This window comes from Gordionus sp. m RMFG-2023, chromosome 2, assembly GCF_954871325.1.
Source record: "Gordionus sp. m RMFG-2023 chromosome 2, tfGorSpeb1-WG-v2, whole genome shotgun sequence".
Lineage (NCBI taxonomy): Eukaryota > Metazoa > Nematomorpha > Gordioida > Chordodea > Parachordodidae > Gordionus > Gordionus sp. m RMFG-2023.
The window spans coordinates 1,847,300-1,862,681 of record NC_088776.1 but is presented as its reverse complement, the minus strand read 5'-3'; the positions used below and the strand labels follow the sequence as shown (position 1 = coordinate 1,862,681).

The following is a 15,382-nucleotide window of genomic DNA, read 5'->3' as shown; positions in this document are numbered from 1 at the left end:
GAAGATATCATGGCGTTGTTCATCAAACGCGATGCCAAAAATGAAGAAAAAGATATAAGATTTAAATGGAAATAAATTTAGACCACCCATTTTCTAGGGTAATTGTGAGAAACCCCAAAAAATCTTCTAATTTAATATTTAAAATATATATAAAAAATTCATGAACACTATTAATAATTTCATTATAAGGAAGAAGATTTAAAAATATGTATAATCTTTGGTGTGAAGGTATCTCTAATAAAATATTTTCAAGTCCTAATAAGCCTTTGAGAAATTTTTCCATGAATACCCCACAGAACTGCTTAAATGAACCAAGACACTTTCTTATATGATTTTAAACCCCAGAACTTCGAGAGTATTTAAATTTAAATAGCATATTTCAGATTTAGCTTTATTTATAGTAAGGTCTATATTTAGAGATTTCTGCTCGATATAATCTACCACAGCTAAAATATTTTTAGAAGGTCCGCAGATGGTACCATCATCTAGATACCATATGTTTAAATCTAAGTTAAAATTGGTTTTTAGAGAATGGATTAGGTTATGACTATTAAATATCTTGAATATAAAAAAAAGATATACATTAATTTAAAAATATAATTATAAAAAAAAATAACCAATTAGAAAAAGAAAAAAAAAAAAATTACATAAAAGAATTAACATAATAAAATAAAAAATTAAATTTAAAAAATAGCTCCCCCCCCATCTTCCATTATATTTTTTTTTTTTTAAATATTTTTTATTCAATTATTGAACTTATTCTAAGAACTAATTTTTTTTAATTTGCTTAATTTTATTATCGCCTACTTTTTCTGATAAATTTGTACTAAGTAATGTGGAGGTCATTTCTTATAATTTAGGTAAAATATATTAATTGCAGATTATATATTAAAAAAAATATTTAGTTAAATAAAAAATATTTTATATAATTTTATAATTTCCGATTTTTTTTATTATTTGCTTAATTTTGTTATTACCTTCTTTTTCTGGTAAATTCGTACTAAGTAGTGTGGAGTTCAATTCTTATAATTTAGATAAAACATATAAAATGCAAATTTTCTATAAAAAATATTTTAATAATATTTTATAATTTCACCTTTTTTTAAAAAAAATATATCATAAATCGTATTATCAGATACAAAATAATACTACATCAACAAGTACAAGAAGTTCAACCTTCTAACTAAATAAATTTATCAGAAAACAAAAGGCGATAATAAAAATTAAGCAAATAAAATTTATCACCCTCAATTTTTTTAAAAGTTCAATAATATTTTTATAAAAAAAAAAGATTTTTTTAATTTTTAATCTTAAAATTTTATTATTTCTTTTCTTTCCATCAAAATTTATTTTTTGTTATTATAAAAAATTTTTTCTAAAATAAAAATGTCCACCTCAAAAAAATTCTATAAAATTTTGTTCATATCGATGACTTTGAGTCATGCGACCATATATTTGTCGTTAGCAAATAGTAACTGTACACCAGTGCAAGAAATACAGCTTTCAAAATATCAAGGAAGAACTTACCTCCTGAATTGGAACGCGATTCCAGAATCCGAAGGTTATTATGTAGAAATCTACGACATCGTCTATAAATCAAGAGTAGAATTCTGGGTTAGAAAAATAAAAATTTTAGTGTGTTTTTCTTTTATACTATAAAATATGATTTTTTTTTTGTAGACTTCCACGAATAGTACTAGCTTGTATATCATACTTATGAAAAAGGGCGAACACCAAATATTTATTTACCCATATGATAATAAGAATAAGATAGGACTTGATTGCATTACCAAAAACTTTACTATTGGTATATATGTCCATTTTATTATGATTTATTTATATATATGTCTTACGAATTCCGAATCTCTCAGATTTTAAATCATTTGCCAAGGGCGATCTAAACAATTTTAAAATCCGACTTAACCGAAAATGTATTCTAGCATGTGTAGAGTATTTACCCTATAAATTTCAGCCAATTTTAGCCATAGACATTTTGGGTATTTTCTTTATTTAATATGAAAAAAATTTATATATAATTCAATATAATTATAAGTAGTTCTAAAGTTCGAGGTAAAATTGGCCGAAATTTATAGGGTAAATACTCTACACATGCTAAAATATATTTCCCGTTAAATCGGATTTAATTTTTTTTATAATCGCCTTCGGCAAAGGGTCTAAAATTAAGATATTCCGAATGCCCATGTGGCATATATGTTATGCCAATGTTTCAATATAAAATCTTATGTTAACTTTTATCATTTTTTTTTTAACTTCAAAAAATGGATTTGGACCGAAAATTGCATAAAGAAAGTATAAAACATATATTTTTTTAAAATATTTTATGAGTATTTTTAAATACCGAAATTCATTTTCTTTTATATTTATATATTAGTGACCTTCGGTCCCGGCCCTAAATTATTTTAAAAAAACCTGATCAAGTCTGAAAATAAAAATCCTAAATAGGGTAAAATCCGACCCAGTCTAGGCCGCGTAAATAATATGTAGGTCTTCACGCTGGAGGCTAAATAAATTTCATTTTGAAAATCAGGTTAAATTAAATCTATCAAGAAATAGTGTGTTGAGAACTATTAGTCAGTATTAATTTTTCATTTTAACTTGAAAGCAAGCAAGAATAGCTTAAACATTAGACAACAGGTAATATACAAATTTAAAAATTTTTCCAATCTATTGTTTCCCTAAAACACCTAAGTAGGGTAATCGGAAATTTGCCAGCTCTCGCATGTAACATTTTAAGCTAATAAAAAAATTCCACTATTAAGGCCTCCCAACCCCCTACTCCTTCACCCTTTCATCCAAAAATTTTTTACTATATATCAAGATAAAGAAGAAATTTGAAAGGAAAATAATTAGTATTAATAAACCTTTTAAAATAAGATTATAATTCAAAATTTTTGGAAAAAAGTAAACTTTAAAAAAAAAGTTAAAATCCAAAATTACAAAAATCTTGCTAAAGGTTTATAATCTTAAAAAAACTTATGTTTAAATAAATTCTTAAATTGAAATTTTTTTTTGTATATGACCCGGGGTTCAGACTGGTTTATCCAACAAATTTTTCCTTGGCCATAACAAGTTTTATAAAAATTTCGACTTGTTCGTTTGATATTCATTTAAAATTTATGATATATTTATATACAAAAATATAGGTAAATATAAATCTCCCAAATATAACATTTTTATAATATATGAAATGCAAATTTTTTATAAAATATATTTATTATAGGTTCAGGCTTAGGTATTATCAAAAACTCTTTTATTTATTGATATTATAGAGGCATAGGCGATCTGAACTATACTATTTTTATTATGAAATTAAATTCAAAAAAAAATATAGATAATATAAATTTCCCAAATACATTACATGTTTATATAATAAATGAAATCTAAATTTTTTTAAAAAATATATATTTATTATAGTTTCAGGCATAGGTATTATATTAAAATATCTTTTATTAATTGATATTATAGAAGCATAGAATTAAAAGGATCTGATCTATATAAACTATTTTTTATTATGATTAAAATTTTTTAAAAAATGCCTCTATTTAAGGGTGCGTATGGTACTTAATATTATCTGAAACTTTTTTGAATCTTATATAACGCGATGGTAAAGAAAACAAACTTGCCTTTTTAAAAATGTCTAATACTCTAAAAAGTATCTTTATCATCATATTTTAGTTATTAAAAAGATATCTTATAGGATCTTTGAAATAAATTAAACATATAAATGAATTTTAAAATTGCTGTCTTTAGATGTATCCTTTTATCCGAGTGTACTTTTTTCTGTGTAATGGTATTTTTGTACAACATATTTAAGTGTATAATTAAGTATATAACATTTGAACATTTGTTTGGTTTTCAAAATTGAAGCAAATGTCTTCATTTTATAAATCCGACTGAATTATCTGAAGAAAAGCTTATTAGATAAATATAAGCACATATATAATTATTACAGTATAAAAATGCGTCTATTTTAAAATTTATTTTGAATACCTTAAAAAGTAATTTTTTTGAAAATAGTTTTCAGTTACTTTTGATCCGATCCTTTTATCTAGGATATTAGATAAACTTGAAATTAAAAACTCCATTTAAATATTTTATTATTTAACTTTATTTAAAAAATGCTAAATATTTTTTTAATAATTGTTAACATTTATTTTATCAACTTAAGTAAATGACTCGAAAAAACTAGTGGATAAAGAAAGTAAACTGAAACATTTTTTTTATCTAATTTAATTCATTTTGAAACTTTTTATATCAAGTTTTTTTACTTATGAATTATTAGTTGATTTTTTTAACTTATGAAATAGAAGAGCATAAACAATTATTTTTGTGAATATCGGGCTAGAATTATTATATCAAAGATTTTAGAATTAAGAGACAAGCACAAAAAAAATATTATTCCAAATATTTTGAATGTAATTAAAATAAGTAAAAATTATTAATTTAAATTCTAAAATTGATATCTTTTATACGATGCTTTTTTATAAGTGGTATATTATCATAAAATGTATTTTTGTCACGGAAAGGTCTCTTTGTGAAAATATTTTTATGTTAAATTTGTTTGTCTACATTAAATTAGAGTCAATTTAATTAATATGCTATTTCGCAAGAAGGAGTTTTGGTAATATTTTTTTAAAGAAAGGTTGAATATTTTTATTTTTTATTCATATAAATTTTTTTATATCAATATAACTAACGCATTCAGAATATATACTAAGTATAATAAAACATTTTTTTACATTTTAAATGATAGAATTTTTCTTTTATATTATTATAAATGATGTTCAAATATATCAATAAGAAACTCCTGTGCCATACTCTAAAATCATATAAATACTGAAGGCATAAAGCCGCACACATTCCATACAATCTAATAGCTAATCGATTTAACGTAGATAAATTAAGATGTGATGGTATGAAAATTACTTATTAGTCCCTCCAAATCATTAATATAGGAGTTTTTTTTAACCTAAGAAAACCCAAATAGTCTAAACTATATAACATCTTCTTTTTATACATCCCATACAGAATTATCAGAAGAAAAACAAATTAGATAAAGATACGCATCACCATATGAAAATACCTAAATTTTTAAAATTTATTTTAAATTCTTTAAAAAGTATTTCTTTATGAAAATATTAAACATTTACGTTTTTGCTCAGTTACATTTGATACGATACTTTTATCGAGGATGTTAGTTAACCATGAAATTACAAACTCCATTTAATTATAATATTATTATTTCATGAAAGAATATTGATAATATTTTTGTTATCATATATTTTTATCAACTTTAGTAAATGACTCGAAAGAACAAGTGGATAAAGAAAGTAAAATAAAACATTTTTTTAATATACTAAATATTTGCTTACCTGAAATTAGCTTTAAGTATAAATGATATATAAAAGATAGTGCAATAATTTAAGCATTCTCAAAGCTAAAACAATTCATTAAGCAAAACATAAACGAGATGGAAGGAACTATGTATATATCAAATACAAACTTTCTTAAAATTATATAATGAAATACTAATTTAACAAATAGGATCGTAATCTTTATTAATACAAAGATTCCATGTCTAAAAATATATTTTTTTAAATATGATTCTATATATGATCCGATGTACTACGTGTTTTACAAAAATCTTCAAATAAAAATTTGAAGATTTTTTTCGCCCAAAATTTTGAGGAAAAAATCTTTGAAGATCAATTTTTTGCGAAGATTTTTTCGCTAAAAAAAATTTTGAGCTTGCTCAAAGAAGATTTTTGAGCAAAATAAAAAATATTTTTTGTAAAAAAATCTTCTATAATTTTGAGAAAATATTTTGAGAATTTTATAATAAAATAAAATCTTTTGTAAGGAAATCTTTATTAAAATATTTTTGAAATTTTGATCTTAAAATTTTTTGGTAAATTCTTTAAAAATAAAATTTTTGATATATATTTTTTTTAATTTTATTATGTTAATGAAAATATTTTTTTTGAATAGGTTGTAAATGTGAGAATTGGTCATAATACCGACTGCATTTTTTTTAATATTTGGTATAAGTAATAATGATTATTTTAAAAATGTAATGTCATAATTTTAATGTTTTATATTTAATGTAAACTATAAAAGTGACAATTGTCATAATACTCATCTCAGAACCTTTAAAAATAATTATAATTAAAAAAGGCTAGTTGAGCATGTTTTGAGATGGTTTCAGTGATTGTAAAGCATATAAAGGTGACAATTGTCATAATACTTATTTCACATATGTTTTAATTGGAAATAGAGAAAAATGATTATTTCAAACATGAATTAATATAATGTGTAAACTATAAAAGTGACAATTGTCATAATATTCATAACAGAACCTATAAAAATAATTTTATTTTTAGGTATTAAATAGGCGAGTCTGCCACAATAGATCCCTAAAGGGAGGGGATGCCAGCGTTGCCCTTCCCGCCCCCCGATTTTTTGAGCATGTTTCGAGATGGTTTTAATGATTGTAAAAATTGTCACAATCGTTATTTTTGAACTTTTTTAAAGCAAGTAGATAAAAATTTATTAAATATAAATAAATGTGGATGTACCATAGAGCAGTGACAATTGTCATAATCGTTATTTTTGAACTTTTTTGAATTTTTTTGAAGCAACAGAGTAAAATAATAAATTGTAAACATGTTAAATTGAAATTTAAATGTGGATGTACCATAGAAAAGTGACAATTGTCATAATCGTTATTTTTAATCTTTTTTGAATTTTTTTGAAGCAAAAGGGTAAAATTATATATTGTAAACATGTTAAATAAAAATTTCAGTGAAGATGTACCATAGAAATGTGACAATTATCATAATTGTTATCTTTGAACTTTTTTGAATTTTTTTAAAGCAAATAGGTAAAAATATATATTGTAAACCTGTTAAATTAAAATTTCAGTGAATATGTACCATAGAAAAGTGACAATTGTCATAATCGTTATTTTTAATCTTTTTTGATTTTTTTTGAAGAAATTATATATTGTAAACTTATTAAATTAAAATTTCACTGAAGATCTACCATAGAAAAGTAAAATTGTCTTAATCGTCATTTTTAATCTTTTTTAAATTTTTTTGAACTTACAGGGTAAAATAATAAATTGTAAACTTGTTAAATTTAAATGTGGATGTACCATAGATAAGTGACAATTGTCATAATGGCCATTTTTAATCTTTTTGGAATTTTTTTGAAGCAAAAGGGTAAAATAATAAATTATAAACATGATAAATTAAAATTTAAATGAGGATGTACCATAGAAATGTGACAATTGTCATAAACGTTTATTTTAATCTTTTTTGAATTTTTTTTAAGCAAAAGGGTAAAATTATATATTGTAAACATGTTAAATTAAAATTTCAGTGGAGATCTACCATAGAAAAGTGACAATTATCATTTTTAATTTTTTATTTAATTTTTTTGAACTTAAAGGGTAAAATAATAAATTGTACACATGTTAAATTAAAATTTCAGTGAATATGTACCATAGATAAGTGACATATCTAATTCTCAACTCTCTTTTGAAATTATTTTAATATATATATTTTGAAATTATCACATTACTCATCATCATATCCATTATTTTTAAATTAGGTTAATATGATCTTGTTGGGAAACACTTAAACCTCTGGGCAGATGATAATAGTATCATATATGTTAAATTTTTAGAGCCAACCGGAACGGAGTTGAACTAGAAAGATGCATCAATATAAACATGATATTTTTGGGAACAACAAATTTAAAAATATTTTTTCTTTAATCTTTTAAATCAATTTTAGATCTTAGAAACTACTATTTGGGTATATCTAGTAAAATACGCCCCCCTCTGATTATACTATTCATACAAAAAATCTAAATCAGTCAAATATATGAATTTTTATTTATTAAAATTTCAATGTAAACAATAACTTTATAATGAAATAGGTTATATAAATAATTATTTAAAATATCACATTATTTAACAATGTACGATTAAGCTTTATAATTAAAATATCATCAAGTATATCTTTGTCTAATCTTGTCCTTAGAGAGGTTACAGTTAGTGCCAATGCACTAAATGCTCTCTCAACTGAGACCTGGGTGCAAGGAGCAGCAAGAATTATTTGAGATAATTTAAATAATTCTGCATCTTGGTGTTTTCTTGAAACCCAATATTGCAAAATATCTTGTGAGGATGGCAATCTTTTGTTGTATAATAACGATTTTATTTTTAGCTTGATATCGCTATTACATAATTCATAAAATATAGGTCCCTTCTTGCAATCACGCTCAATGTAAAGGTCAAGTTTTGTTTTTTTATAATCACTAGTGGAAGGCATAACTAGAGTTGTATTTTCTTCATGAGGGTCAATAGCTTGCAATTGTTTCCAAGTTGCAAATATATGTTCCTAAAATAAAAAGATGTATATTATAAATTTATTAATTTACCCTGGCCAATATTTTATCTTCTTCCAAAGGATATTTTCCATTTTCATAATGGAATCTAGGATCCATATATATCGCACTACGAAATGCGTCATTTTGAAAAAGATAGCTTTCTCTAATGTTTAAACATTCCAACATACTTTTAGATAAATTATTATCCATTTCCTCCAGCTCCATTTTGCATTCTAGCCATGAAGCAAAAAAATCACCTATTACAATATTACTTTTTTGTAATTTCATTGTGAATTTGTATAATGGGAAAAGGACTGATGTACCTAATAGGATAATATCCCATAAATCGAAACTAATAAAAGTTTCTGGGTATAATTCACCCATTTTAGTATAAAAGGTTTTATTATCCATTAGATTTTTCATCATTAGATAAGTACTATTCCACCTAGTAACAGTATCTAGCGTGGGTTTCGAAACTTTGTCCATTATAAATAATCTTTTATATTTGTGAGATTTTATCAATTTAATTATAATACGAATTTTCTCTAAGTCTAGTTTTAAATATTTTTTGATAAACATGTTTACAGCAAGTTGTATAGTATGTGCAGAACATCTAATGCAACTTAAGCCAAAGCTTTTGCTTATATCATCTGATATATTTTCCTCGTCAATACCCTCTGGTGTTTCTTCATCAGAATAAACGGAGACATTTTCATCATCAATACATACATTTTCCTGATAACTTACACTTGTATTAAATAATATCTGGCTTAAATTGTTTTCATTAGAATTAGATAGATCATTATCATTATTTAATTGATCTCTAGCCATAGTGTCAACCATTTTCAGCATATTGGCGCCGTTATCCACAGTAATGCTATATATTTGTTTTAAATCTATCTGGTATTTTTTTAAAATTGTTTGGATTTCTTCTTTTAGGTTTATACCTGTATGAATTTTTATTAGTTCTATCATTCCTAGTGTTCGTACTTGTATCTGGCCATCTTTTATATACTGAACATTAATACCTAATATTGATTTATTATATCTAGTAGCAGTATCAATTTTTAAAGAAATGAGCTTGTTTTTTAATTCATGTATAATTTGAAGTCTAATTTCGGATGCGGTATATTTTATTTTGTCGACCACTGACCGAGTATTTATTTTCATTTGAAGAGAATGACATATAGGGTCTAGTAAAATACGGAAACCCTCATAATTTACTAAATTTATGGGTAAATTATGGACTGTAATCAACCATACTATACATTCAAAAACCTAAAAAATAATTATTTATTCTTTATTTAAATATTAATTACTTTAGATTTATCGATCTTAATTTTTGGGAATTTTTCTTTTGCTGTATTTCTAGCATTGAAGGACGAATCACTATTAGATTCATCTGCTTTCATTACGTTTGGGTGTTGAGAGGTTATGTGTCTTTTAAGATTTGCTAGAAAAATATATTGAAAAATACATTAAATAATTTATTTTACATGGTATTGACTTCATCTTTTTGTCACACATGCTGCACGTCGCTAAATTTTCAGAAGAATCGATTAAAAAATGCTCCTTTAGAATATCTTTAAGATTTTTTTTATTTTGCATTATATATAAAAAAAAAATTTTGTAATTTTTAATTTTAACTTTCTTGTTTTTTCCTTTTATTTTTATTTTCACTTGTTTATTATATTTTGAAATAAAAAATCAGGAATTAATGTTATATAAAATAAAAAAAATGAATAAAATAATTGTTTTATTGAGGCCAAATAAAACCCCCATTTATAAATTTGGATGGGATACATTTATTTAATGTTTTTTTTATTTATATTTATAAAAAATCGAATGTTAAATGAAAATATAAAAAATGCATTTTCTTTTCTTTTCGTTTTTCCCATTGTCTCTCTCTCCCTCCTTTATTTATTTTTATTTAATGTTTTGCCTTATGAATTAAAGAAAATAAAAATCTAAAAAAAATGAAATTTGCTGGTGCCAGCGAGGCGGCACCAGATTGAAAAAAAGTATTATATAATTTTTTTTTTATATTTTTTTAATTTTCATTGCTGTAATGTAATGGTACCCAAAACCGATACGTTTTCCCCCTTGAAGGAGCGAGTTTGACGGATGGCCTCTTATTCTGTTTATGGCTATTGCAATTTTTTCCTGACTCCAATTGCTATATTTCTTTTGTTATCAGAGTTTATTGTAGAAAAATTTATTTGATTGGGTTAAGAATTATTTGTTATACCAAATAAAACTGAATTTGAAATATTTTGAGAATAAGATGGTTCTTCCTGTGAGGAAAAATCTAAAAGATTATATATAATAAACAATATAATGTTAATTGGTACCAACATGTAGATGTAGAAAGATTTAAGAGACCTGGAGATAGTGACTATTTTACTAATTTTGTAATTTTTAATATCTTAAAAAATGGGAATTTTATTTCCTGGGAATTATATTCATAGATTCTTTTTAATGTTTACCTAATAGATTTTAAATAATAAACTAAAGTTAAAATTTTTTAGCCCGCTAATTGTTAAAATTTTGTAACCGATTCGCTCGCACTTTTTAAAATTATTAAGCTAGGCCGCCCATGGACGGGCTTCAGCTAAAAACCTGCTCGTTTCAGCAAATAAATTCTAAAATGATCATAATGATTATGACAATTGTCATTTTTCTATGGTACATCCTCATTTAAATTTTAATTTAACATGTTTACAATATATAATTTTATATTTTTGCTTCAAAATAATTTAAAAAAGATTAAAAATAACTATTATGACAATTGTCATTTTTATATGGTAGATCTCCACTGAAATTTAAATTTAACATGTTTACAATATATAATTTTACCCTTTTGCTTAAAAAAAATTCAAAAAAGATTAAAATAAACGTTTATGACAATTGTCACATTTCTATAGTACATCCACATTTAAATTTTAATTTTACATGTTTATAATTTATTATTTTACCCTTTTGCTTCAAAAAAATTCCAAAAAGATTAAAAAAGGCCATTATGACAATTGTCACTTATCTATGGTACATCCACATTTAAATTTAACAAGTTTACAATTTATTATTTTACCCTGTAAGTTCAAAAAAATTTAAAAAAGATTAAAAATGACAATTAAGACAATTTTACTTTTCTATGGTAGATCTTCAGTGAAATTTTAATTTAATAAGTTTACAATATATAATTTCTTCAAAAAAAATCAAAAAAGATTAAAAATAACGATTATGACAATTGTCACTTTTCTATGGTACATATTCACTGAAATTTTAATTTAACAGGTTTACAATATATATTTTTACCTATTTGCTTTAAAAAAATTCAAAAAAGTTCAAAGATAACAATTATGATAATTGTCACATTTCTATGGTACATCTTCACTGAAATTTTTATTTAACATGTTTACAATATATAATTTTACCCTTTTGCTTCAAAAAAATTCAAAAAAGATTAAAAATAACGATTATGACAATTGTCACTTTTCTATGGTACATCCACATTTAAATTTCAATTTAACATGTTTACAATTTATTATTTTACTCTGTTGCTTCAAAAAAATTCAAAAAAGTTCAAAAATAACGATTATGACAATTGTCACTGCTCTATGGTACATCCACATTTATTTATATTTAATAAATTTTTATCTACTTGCTTTAAAAAAGTTCAAAAATAACGATTGTGACAATTTTTACAATCATTAAAACCATCTCGAAACATGCTCAAAAAATTTTTTCTCGCCTATTTAATACCTAAAAATAAAATTATTTTTATAGGTTCTGTTATGAATATTATGACAATTGTCACTTTTATAGTTTACACATTATATTAATTCATGTTTGAAATAATCATTTTTCTCTATTTCCAATTAAAACATATGTGAAATAAGTATTATGACAATTGTCACCTTTATATGCTTTACAATCACTGAAACCATCTCAAAACATGCTCAACTAGCCTTTTTTAATTATAATTATTTTTAAAGGTTCTGAGATGAGTATTATGACAATTGTCACTTTTATAGTTTACATTAAATATAAAACATTAAAATTATGACATTACATTTTTAAAATAATCATTATTACTTATTCCAAATATTAAAAAAAATGCAGTCGGTATTATGACCAATTCTCACATTTACAACCTATTCAAAAAAAATATTTTCATTAACATAATAAAATAAAAAAAAATATATATCAAAAATTTTATTTTTAAAGAATTTACCAAAAAATTTTAAGATCAAAATTTCAAAAATATTTTAATAAAGATTTCCTTACAAAAGATTTTATTTTATTATAAAATTCTCAAAATATTTTCTCAAAATTATAGAAGATTTTTTTACAAAAAATATTTTTTATTTTGCTCAAAAATCTTCTTTGAGCAAGCTCAAAATTTTTTTTAGCGAAAAAATCTTCGCATTTTTTGATCTTCAAAAGAGCAACGATCTGTGAAGATTTTTGAATTTTGAGCAAATGTTAAACCCTGACTACGTTATTTGGGCAAATATACTCTTTTTTTAACTTAAATAAACGCTGCTATTTAGGATGGCTATATTTTTTTAAATTTTATAAGAGTTTTTGAAATCTAAAAATCCTTGTTACTCCGTGCTTCCCTAATTAACAAATTAGATCTCTTCAAATATGGATTCGGCCTATTTCCAAAATTCCTTTCATATATATAAACCTCAAATTTTTATAGATAACTTGTTAAGCCAAAACAAATTAAATTATTATAATAGATTAGTAATTGCCTTTACAAAAATACTACATAATATTTAACATAGAAAAATTTGATTATATTATTAAATATTGGGCGTATATAATTTTTGCATGGTTAAATTGAATAATATTTTACCCAAGAATAGATAATAGTCTCTAAAAATTATATTTAAATGTAGAATGGAATATATAATTTTTAATAATTAATTAGTGTTTATATTAAGTTTTATGATGAAATTTGGTGAATAAGATAATTTCCCTACCAAAAAATATAACTTGAAATATGAAATGTATGTCACTATTTAATAAAAGATTTATTAATATAACGGCAGCACAGACTTATGAAAAATAATATTCATTATATTTCTTCAAACATCTTTTTGTGGTAAAATAAATAAAATGCACTTTTCTTTCTTCTGTTTTTGAAGATACTTGTTCCTTTAAACTATAATTATAATTTTAATTGTATTAACATTCTAAAAATCTGTTAATCTTCTAAAGAATATGTTTAAAGTTATATATATATTCATTCATATGATTAGGTTATGTCATAATCAATTGTGTTTATTTTCTTGATATAATAATTCATATTTAGTTCCTGACAATTATCACACATCAAGTAACTAATTTTATTGATATCAGTTGAGGGTATTATATTAATTATATGGATATCTCAGGTCTTTATAAACAACGAATTCTTTTTCATGGCACAAGTTTTCTATCAAAATTTTTGGTTTCGTTCAATTTTTATTTAAAATATTAAAAAATTTAATAATTGTTTAAGTTATCTTCCAAATACATGAAAAATATTGAAATATCTTTTTAAAAATAAATAATATTTTTTACAGGATATTTAGGTAAAAAAAACAAAATTTATATTTTTTTTATTTAGGCTGGTATTAAATTGTCGGGTCAGGGTTGTGTTTCCAATCGAAATAAAGAGTCAATTTATATGGTTGATTTTTTGAATACTTCCATCTTATTCGAATAGATTATGAAATTTCTGAGATTATTAGATATTAAGTTTTATCCTATCATATTTTTCCTTGGCTTAAAGGTAATTCCCTTTTTTTCTTTTTTTATCTTCTTTCCGGTTATCAAAAGTAATATAAAATGCCATTCATTTTCTGTTATTGAAGAAACCATATCTAATTAAAGGAAAAAATTTTTTTTTAAAAAAAAAGTATTTGTTAATTAATTAATAACTGAATTTAGAACTTGTCGCTATAGACCATTTATTACAATTTTAATTGTATTAACAAATCTTCTAAAAAATATTTCTAAAGTTATATATTCATATTCATTCATAATGATTGCCAAATCATAATTAATTTTTGCTTCTTTTCTTGATATAATAATTTATTGGTTACACATTTTCAATAAAAATATTATTTTTTTCTTTCTCTTTAGCTTGCACCTTTTCTGGTGGTAAGCTCCTTCATTATCTCTCTCCACTTTAAAAGTTTTGGCCTTCTTCATTTACTTTTTCTCATTACTTCCAAACTCTCTAGTATACTTGTACTGCGCACTTTATACTTTCTTGTTACCCCAGCAATCTCCTCAGCATTCTCATCACCATAGTTTGTAGACTTCTCTAGTCTGATTCTTTGGTTGGCCATGTTGTACAATGGAACTGTAAATTTTTCCCTTCAATTTGTGTTGGATTTTTCAAAGAGCACTCCAGATAAGGTCCAATTTAACCACCCTTGATTAATTCTACTCTTGAATCATAGCGTTTTTAGGGAAAGGCCTCATATTTAGAATATTTTTTTAAATATTTCATATTTTAAAAAATTTGAAATGTTTAACAAATAAATTATTATATACTCAGAATATTGTTTATTCGTGGATTATTGGCTTATTTTTCAAGCGATTATGAAAATTTTTTTAGAGATAATTGAAGGAATTTTATCTTTGTAGGAAAGTGGGTGGGAGTTATTTTCAATTCACTATTGCCTTAGTCACTTAGGTGCTATCACAGTCATAAAGTTCTTAAACAAAGATTTTATATTTAAAATTTAATAATTTAAATCATTTAGGTTTCACCATCTTTTTTTGATGATCTAATTTGACCGGAAATGGTATAAATACGTATAAAGTTAGCCGCTTTGTGAAATTTAATCAATTTCGCTTAAACATACGAACCCCACTCAACCTATATTTTATTATATATAGATTTTCATTTGAATTGATTAATATACAAGGTACAATGGTAATACTGTCCAAAATTAAGATAGTT

The 15,382-nt window shown here is 23.5% G+C and overlaps 1 protein-coding gene across 1 annotated transcript; it reads right to left on the bottom strand.

Moving 5' to 3' along the window:
• Positions 1 to 7,937: 7,937 nt before the first annotated feature.
• On the bottom strand, positions 7,938 to 9,390 carry LOC135923110 (uncharacterized). Its single transcript, XM_065457686.1, has 2 exons — positions 8,467 to 9,390; positions 7,938 to 8,426 (listed from the first exon to the last, which is right to left on the bottom strand). Exons 1-2 carry the CDS (start codon positions 9,388 to 9,390, stop codon positions 7,980 to 7,982), a joined length of 1,371 nt encoding a protein of 456 aa, XP_065313758.1. The 3' UTR covers positions 7,938 to 7,979.
• Positions 9,391 to 15,382: the final 5,992 nt, after the last annotated feature.